This window comes from Theropithecus gelada, chromosome 4 (genome assembly GCF_003255815.1).
Source record: "Theropithecus gelada isolate Dixy chromosome 4, Tgel_1.0, whole genome shotgun sequence".
Lineage (NCBI taxonomy): Eukaryota > Metazoa > Chordata > Mammalia > Primates > Cercopithecidae > Theropithecus > Theropithecus gelada.
Window position 1 is genome coordinate 41,362,799 of NC_037671.1, and position 9,388 is coordinate 41,372,186.

General features: G+C 45.3%; 1 protein-coding gene across 2 annotated transcripts in view; it reads left to right on the plus strand.

The window, feature by feature from the left end:
• The window catches only part of DNAH8 (dynein axonemal heavy chain 8), a 322,639-nt gene extending 313,567 nt beyond the window's left edge, over positions 1–9,072 (plus strand). For both annotated transcript variants that reach the window (XM_025382614.1, XM_025382615.1), the window contains 2 exons: positions 4,835–4,956; positions 8,386–9,072. In XM_025382614.1, coding sequence (XP_025238399.1) covers positions 4,835–4,956; positions 8,386–8,673 — 410 coding nt within the window. In that variant the 3' untranslated portion in view covers positions 8,674–9,072. The remainder of the gene's footprint in view (positions 1–4,834; positions 4,957–8,385) is intronic.
• Positions 9,073–9,388: the final 316 nt, after the last annotated feature.

Consider the following 9,388-nt stretch of genomic DNA (forward strand, 5'->3'; position numbering starts at 1 on the left):
GGCTCACTGCAAGCTCCGCCTCCCAGGTTAAGGCCATTCTCCTGCCTCAGCCTCCGAGTAGCTGGGACTACAGGCGCCCGCCATCACGCCCGGCTAGTTTTTTTTGTATTTTTAGTAGAGACGGGGTTTCACCATGTTAGCCAGGATGGTCTCGATCTCCTGACCTCGTGATCCGCCCGCCTCGGCCTCCCAAAGTGCTGGGATTACAGGCTTGAGCCACCGCGCCCGGCCACTCTTCTCTTTTTAAAGTAAGCGGCAGGCTTTGGGTTGGCAAACCCCAGGGGGATGCAGAAACCTGAGGCTGCTACCTTTTTATCTGCCTTTACGGTACTGTCCTCTTCCCCCAGCTCCTCCCTGACTCCATGGACCAAGCCTCAGACTTTCCAGCTAACTGCTTCCCATGAGCCACTACTCTGATACCAGCCTATAACCAAAGGAGCTGGGTGGTCCAGGCTTGGTGACCAACCCTTCTCAGCCCACTCAGTCAGGGTGCTCCCCAACTGCAGGCAGGAGGCAACACCCTGTCTGCTACCATCCTCCCCTTCCAGAGCCTCCTGCCTGCCCAGCCCTGCCCTGCCCTGCCCAGCCGAGCCATACCTTACTTTGTCCCATCTGGGGGTGCCCTACTCAGGGATGCGCTGACAGGGCTGCACTCAGCTTCTCTGGTAAGCAGAGGCTCAAGAAACCTCTGGGGTCTTGTTTTCTGGTTGTGTGATCCCAGGGGTGCACATGTTCCTCTTGGGTGTCTGAACAGAAGGGCCTGGGAGGGAGGGCCACACCCCTGCAGTCTTGCTCTGCTGATGTAGCGGGCAGCTGCCTACCCCCACCCCACCCTGCACTGTGGGCTCCGGAATCAGCAGATTAAGCATTTTATAAATTGTATTTTAGATACATGTTTCAAACTTGTGAGTTTTTTCAAAAGAACAAGCTTGACAAGTGTGTGAAGAATTCATTATGCTTTATGGGTTTGAGGGGGAAGAATTTTTTTTTAAAGCGTCTGATTCAGACCACATGTAACTCAGATGTTTAAATAATCAAATCACCTGTTTAATCTCATGAAGAATAGAAGGTTACTATTGTTGAAGATTTTCCCCAACTTTTTGATTCTCCCTTTGGAGTTAAACATACGAACATAAGAATCATTTTTCTACCACTGATGATTGAAATTTGGTTTAGGAATTATTAAAACCCAATTGTGCCGGCCAGGTGCAGTGGCTCATGCCTGTAATCCCAGCACTTTGGGAGGCTGAGGCAGGTGGATCACGAGGTCAGGAGATCGAGACCATCCTGGCTAACATAGTGAAACCCGTCTCTACTAAAAATACAAAAAATTAGTCGGGTGAGGTGGTGGGCGCCTGTAGTCCCAGCTACTCGGGAGGCTGAGGCAGGAGAATGGCGTGAACCCGGGAGGCAGAGCCTGTAGTGAGCAGAGATCGCGCCACTGCACTCCAGCCTGGGCGACAGAGCGAGACTCCGTCTAAAAAACAAACAAACAACAACAACAAAAACTAAATTGTGCCAAAACAAAAGTACTGCTTTCAAGCTCTTGTAAAGAAAAATATATCAATAGTCTTTAAAAATTATACAGGCTTCAAAAAACCAGTTTTTCATTCCATTAGACTTGTTATCAGTCTACAAGAAAGATGGCCATTCATTTTTTAAATTCAGTAATGAACAGTTCATTGGATTTGCTACCCTTTGAGTGCCACAAGGATCATGCTTTCTTTAGGAAGCAGAAACAAAACGATCAAGACTTGAAAGGATATGTATCTTCTCTACGTTCTCTGAACATGGGAATGGCCCATTAACGTTTCCTATCCTGCACTCTCAGGCTGCAAATATATTTAACATTTTCCTTTCTTAATAGTACAAGGTAACATAAGTGTGTTCTAGAGTCCGCCTCCTGGCATTCCTAAGCATTAGGAGGCTTATGGCTGAAGTCGCTTGGCCAACATGATTCCCATGAGAGAGCATCTCTCCTCATTAGGGAGAAGACAAGAAATGGCCTCTCTTTATTTGCACTAGAGTTTTTCAGAGCTCTGATGATGGCTGAAGTCTTTGAAGCAGATGTGCTAAATAAGTGAGAATCCAGTTCTATCCTCCTCTGGCACCTATAACATTATCTTGAGTGCCACAAGGAGTGAGGTCAAATTTGCAGTTTAGCTGGAACTTTAAATGTTATAGAAAAATTTAATTATGCAACTTGTGCAAATGGATGGTTAAGACCAGGATTCAGGCCGGGCGCGGTGGCTCAAGCCTGTAATCCCAGCACTTTGGGAGGCTGAGACGGGCGGATCACGAGGTCAGGAGATCGAGACCATCCTGGCTGAAACGGTGAAACCCCGTCTCTACTAAAAAACTACAAAAAACTAGCCGGGCGCGGTGGCGGGCGCCTGTAGTCCCAGCTACTCGGGAGGCTGAGGCAGGAGAATGGCGTGAACCCAGGAGGCGGAGCTTGCAGTGAGCTGAGATCCGGCCACTGCACTCCAGCCTGGGCGGCAGAGCAAGACTCCGTCTCAAAAAAAAAAAAAAAAAAAAAGACCAGGATTCATGCCTTGTACATTATGACCTTGTAGATTTATAGAATAGTAATGAATCTTAAAATATCATAAAATAGGGTTGATTTAATTCCAAGGCCACATAACCCTACTAGGATATAGTGTCTAATACATGGGTGCACACTGAATGTTCAGTGGTGAAAATGACATTTTCATGGAGTGCCTTAGAATGGAGAATTGGATTTTATTATTTTAGTCATATATACCATTGACTGGAAAACACACCAAATGTTTTACCGCTAAAGTATGGGAGCCTTGATGTTTAAAATGGAAGTTGCCTGGCACAGTGACTCACATCTGTAATCCCAGCTACTCCAGAGGCTGAGGTGGGAGGATCACTTGACCCCAAGAGTTTGAGACCAACCTGAGTAACCTAGCAAGACCCTGTCTCTAAAATAATAAAAAAAGGAAGTCAACATAATTGCATGCTGATCAAATCCCCTCAAGTGACTCCACATAGAGCACAGGCATTGACCAGCAATTGCTGCCAGGCAAACTTGCACTATATTTCCTGCCTCCTATACTTAACATTTTGTATCATAAAACCGGTCTCTCCTACTAGGCACTCTCGGTTTCATGAAACAGTAGCTGTATAAGAATCTATGAAAGTCCTTCACTCAGCTGCTTTGGTCGGCTGGTCAACTCTTCTTTTGGGTTAATGCAAGGGCCCTTCTTTACCACACCAAATCCTATTTTAGTGGGCACTCTGAGTAAACTTTTCAAGATGAAAATAAAGCATTTGCATTTGAGTTATTATTTAAATTTTCAGTGGCTTCTCTCCATCCACAGACTTAAATCCAAACTCTGACCTTGAAAAATCACTCCTCCATCTTCGTTCTAAACTTATCTGCGGTCACTGACTCCACACTCTCTCCGCCATCCGTGTGTGTGCGTGTGCTGTTCCTTTACCTGGGATTGCCCCATCTGGCAAACTCCTATGTAGCTCTCAAGAGTCACCTTCCACTTCATCTTCTCAATGACGCTTTCCCTGAGTTGTCTTCCTGAGTAGTTAACTTTGTTCACACCTTTGTTCATAATGACAACGTTGTGTCAATGTCCAGCCTCCCCCACACTCCCTCTGGACTGAACTCCTTGAATGTGGGTCCCATGGATGGCCTCTTCATCTTTGTGGTCATCCCACATAGTACAGGGCTTGGTACATGGTGGCCACTTCAGCAAGATTGACAGATGAATGAAAGCATGACCATATGAGTGCCTCTCCAAGTGTCTCATTTGATAATGGGGAGAACTTGACTCTCAGTAAAGCCAGGCTAGGACCTGTTCTTCCCTTCCAACTCCAAGGGATCTCAACTCAATGCTTATAATTATGCCTTGCAACTCTCCCCTCCCCCAACTCCCAGTCAAACCCGATAAAATGTTATCATTTTTGTGTTGTTTTGTGCATACATTGGTATGTGCTGGTTTTGTTCTCAGAGTTAACTAATCTAGGAGTAGCAGGAACACACACATTATAAAATTTTACTCATTGGAGAGCTTTATGATTTTTAATATTTACGTGGAGGCCAAAATAAAATATGTAGACCATAAATGTGTTTTCTTAAGGTTTTGAAGTCCAGTTTGAAGTTTAGGGTATTTTTTTCTAACATTGATTGTTACTCTCCAAGAAAGGCTTATCTTATTGAATTGAATGGCATGGTTTGCAAATACTAACTTTAAAGAAAAGCCACAATGTGCAGAACCGCATATTGTCTTAAAATCACTGTATTATGTACATTAAAACATGTAGCTTTCCTTTCCAGGGTGATTGCTTTGTTTGGTCAAATTGAAAGTCAGGTTTTCTATTTTGGCATTACGCCTTATTTCCCTAGACTAAATGAAATTGTTCCATTATAGCAAATAGACGCTTAGTAATGGTTTGATTTAAGTCTAATTGGAATGCTATTCTCAGAATATTTCACCATTCCGATCTTATTCCTCGATATTATATTTTCAAATAGAGACTGTGAGCTAGAATTGGATTACAAGCCTTTAAGACTTGAGCAGCTGAAATCTCAGGAGAGTTTCAAACCAAGGGCCAGTTTGAAGTATAAACGGTACTGCTTTCCTGCTGTCAGCAGGCGAGATTTAGCTCATTGCCGGTCCCCACAGAAATGAAACACTGAGAGAAATGTCTCCCCTGGGGTTTGGCCTCAACTCCTTTTGAGTGGGATGTGTAGTTTGGAGATTGATAAGCAAGTAACACTTAACATTGCTTCCTTCTTGTTTTTAAAATGGATTGCAACAAGAAGTCAACATCTCTTCTTTTTTTCTTTAAGGCTTCCTCACAGCAATGAGGCAAGAAGTGACCCGTGCCCACAAAGGCTGGGCACTGGACTCTGTGACCATCCACAATGAAGTTCTGAGACAGACCAAGGAGGAGATCACGTCACCCCCTGGGGTAGGCATCTCTGGGCAATAGCAAGGACCGTTCTGGAGACAGAGCTGAAATTTCAAGTTCTGCTTAAAACTGAGCTATGAGTGCCTTGGTTAGGTCCATTTGCTTTGCAGCAAGAGTTCCCTCTGTCATAACCAGAAGACCTCCCCTATCTGCCAGAGTGGAAGGTTAATGAATGACAAGGTCTAATGAGCTCTTAGAACTCCGCAGACTACATTTCTACAAAATTAGAAGTTATACTTGTGTTTGCTAAAAAGGCTTTTTGGCTAGGTGCGGTGGCTCATGCCTATAATCCTAGCACCTTGGGAGGCTGAGGCAGGAGGATAGCTTCAGTCCAGGAGTTCAAGACCAGCCTAGGCAACACACGGAGACCCTGTCTCTACCAAAAACAAACAAACAAACAAAAAATAGCCAGTCGTGGTGGCACACATCTGTAGTCCCAGCTACTTGGGAGGCTGAGGTGGGAGGATTGCTTGAGCCCCGGAGGTCGAGGCTGCAGTAAGCAGTGATCGCACCACCAGACTCCAGCCTGGGTGACAGAGTGAGACCCTGTCTCAATAAATAAATAAATAAGGCTTTTCTACACATCTCCAGCTACTGCTATGGGCCACTCACAGATTCTACTATATGCAGCAGAGATGAAGAGGACTAGCAGGCTGGAGCCGGGGGCCAGTTCCAGGGTGTCCCCTTCGAGCTTCGAGTGGAAAGGAACATGGCTGGGGGAAGAGCCCCCACTGCCTGGACGCTGATCTGCTCAATGAATGTGGGCAAATTCTTTAACTTTTTTGAGTCTTCACATCTTCATCTGCAAAATGAGCATGATAATTCAACCTTATTAAAGGTAGCTGTGGCCAGGCATGGTGGCTCACGCTTATAATCCCAGCACTTTGGGAGGCAGAGGCAGGAGAATCACTTGAGGTCAGGAGTTCGAGATCAGCCTGGCCAACATGGTGAAACCCGTCTCTACTAAAAATACAAAACTTAGCCTGGGGTGGTGTTGGGCACCTGTAATCCCAACTACTTGGGAGGCTGAGGTGGGAGGATCGCTTGAACACAGGAGGCAGAGGTTGCAGTGAACCAAGATCCCGCCACTGCACTCCAGCCTGGGTGACAGGATGAGACTCCGTCTCAAATAAATAAATAGATAAATAAATTTTTTAAAAAGGTAGTTGTGAAGATTTAAATGTGATCATTTAGGTGCAGTGCTGGACCCCACGTAGAATCTCAATAAATCAGTCTCCCTTTCCCTTTCTCTGATTTTCATTCCCTCATTTGTCCAGTAAGGGGGCTGGACCAGATGATTTGCAAGTTCTAGCCAAGTTCCCTGCCACCTTATAACGAGGGCTGCCTTTCCTTCAGTTTCCAGTATTATCTTCCTCATTCCTGTCTGAGGCCTCACTAGAAGCACCTTAACCTCCAGGTTCCCACCAACAATCTCTTCTAGGCAGTTTCAAAATTCCTCCAGCCTCTCCCCATTGTGCAATTCCAGAATTCCTTCCACATCTGTAGGCATTTGTTACCGCAGCATCCTGCTTCCTGGAATCAAAATCTGTGTTCCTTTCCAAAGGCTGTCATAACAAAGTATCATTACAGTGGGTGGCTAAAAACAACAGAGATCTATTCTCTCACTGCTTAGGAGGCCAGAAGTCAAATCAGGGTAGGGTTGGTTTCTACTGGAGGCCCCGAGGGAAAGTCTTGTTCTCAGCCTCTCTCTTAGCCTCTGGTGGTTACTGAGGATCTTTGGCTTTCCTTCATCATTACAATCTCCGCCTCCTTTCTCACATTCATCTGCATAGGTATGTATATCTCTGTGTCCTCTCCTCTTATAAAGTTACCAGTCACATTGGATTTAGAACCTACCTTAATTCAGTATGTCCTTATCCAAACAATGTGTGCAAAGTCCCTATTTCCAAATATTACATTCCAAGGTTCTGGGTGAACATGAAGTTTTGGGTGACACTATTCTATCTACCACACCTTCTCACTGACTTTTTAAAGTTCTGAGGCTGAAAGCACCCTGGAGAGGGATACAATTTACCATATGATGGCTTTTAAGTGGTCCCATTATTCATGTAGTTCATTGTCACCCACGGAGTTAATGATGGTAACCGTATGTCCTGATTTTCTGGGACTGCCCATGGTTTTACTGTCAAACCATGTGCCTCCGTTTTTGGTTCAAAAAATATGGTCCTCACACGGTGAGTCCATGCGGGGGGGATTCCAGAAAACACTCTGCAACGAATCTTACTGTCTTTTATTCTAATCGGCATTTACTTCCCCTGATCTGATCCTCACTGGAGATGGAAAAATGGTCACCATCCTCTACATTTATCTCTTTGGTGAGCTGGCATGATTGTTGGAGCCTCCCCTGTGATTCTCCTTCACCCTTTCTTTTTTTAGTGAATACATGTTCTGTGGCTCCCCACTGCCTACAGGATCCAGTTTAAACTCTTCAGCTTAGCACCCAGATCCTTCCACGGTCAAGCCCTAACTTCTTTTACAACCATTGAGCCCTCTGGTAAAGGAAATACTGGGGCTCTTCCCGCCCGCCCTGCCTTTGTTTGTAGTGTTACTCCTGCCTGTGTTGCCTGTGCTCTCGCCTTTGTCTTTCCAAACACAGCCCCCTGCTGCAAGGCCATCAAGGCCTATCAAGGCCGTTCCCTCTACAGAGGCCCCTGAGCACTCCGGCCACAGGGACTTTGCCTCAGAAGTCACTGCCGTCACCCCCAAAGCAGTTCTCCGGGCACTCCCAGTAACAAGTGTGGGCTGCTATTCAACTCATCTTAAAAAAAATTTTCTGCACCTATGCATCTTATCTCCCTGATTTAATGATGAGGACCTCCAGGGCAGGGCCTATTGTATGGGAGAGACACTGGGGAGGGTGGCCAGACACTGCCCCTGCCATGCTTCCCCTGGCTCTACCATGCCTGACCTCTGGGGGCGCTCTGACTCTCCCACTAGCTGGGCCTGGCTATGGAAACCTCACTTCATCCTGTGGCTGAGATGAAGTTGAGACACAGGTTGGCTTGGCCAGTGGCAGGCTGAGATCCTACATGACAGCAGCTCCAGATCCTGTTCCATGCTCCTGCCTTCCACCAACTCAAACCAGACCTCTCAGAGACTTTCACCTCCCTGTAGAGGTGATCTGGTGCTACCGGCTTAACCTGTTCCTCAGGGAGGCCACCCCCACACTTAAATAACTAATAACAAACACGAACATTTCTACAGCACTCATAGCCTCAACAAAGGCTGCAGGAGAAAACTGGGCTTAGTATTTCATGAATGCAATGTGCCTGGTGGTGCCTTCCTCCCTCTGGTAGTGTTTTAAGACTGGTGTGTGTTTTATTTCCAAACTGACAGCCTTTATGACACTAATTTTGCAGCACCTAGTTTAAAAAATAAATCCTATTACCTTATGCTTGACTCTTCCAGGAAGGTGTGTATATTTATGGGCTCTACATGGATGGAGCAGCCTGGGACAGACGGAATGGGAAGCTCACGGAATCCACCCCCAAGGTACTCTTCGCGCAGTTACCCGTGCTCCACGTCTTTGCCATTAACTCCACGGCACCCAAGGACCCCAAGCTGTATGTGTGTCCTGTTTACAAGAAACCCAGGCGAACTGATTTGACCTTCATCACTGTGGTATATTTGCGAACAGTGTTGTCCCCGGATCACTGGATCCTGAGAGGAGTGGCCCTTTTGTGTGACATCAAGTAAGTTCATTTCCATCTGCTGAGGGCACCAGAAGCCACATAGGCAGCCTGTGCTATTGAGGGACTCAGTGATGTGTGTGTCTTTTCTCCCCAATAATTACTCTTTCTAAATTAAAAAGTTGATGTTCTCAAATTGCTAGTGTGTGTGTGTTTTCCTCACATATCAATATTCAAAAAGATCACTCTAAACGAATGTTTTTTATTCTGGGAAATCATATTTCATTTTAATTACTTTTCAAAGATAAAACCCTGTCTGGATGTTAGAATACTTTGGAAGCTCTGCATTTTAAAAATTTTGAAAGTGTTGATATGTGACATCCTAAAAAGAGCCTAGTAGTTGAAAACTTTTCCCTCAAGTAGGTACCAGTTTCCCTTGAATAAAATCTAGCCATGTCTATGTTTGTGCTAACGTGTTATCTTTTGTTCTTTTGAGTTTGGTATTCTCTTTCTGCTTCCGAAATGGAAACTGAAGAGATCCAGCCAGTACTCCTTAGTAGTACAGCTGTTCAGTATGAAGTGTTTAAGACAGAAAATCCACTGGGATGGCCATTCTTGTGATGTATTTTAATTTTATTTTATGTTGTTTTATTTTAATTTTTACTGCTTTTGAAGCCCAGAGAACTTAGACTCTCCAGCTCTCCCTCCCAACCCCAATTCTGCAGGAGATAATGAAACACATTTCTAGGTAGCAAATGGAGAAGGGAAAAACAAACCCTATC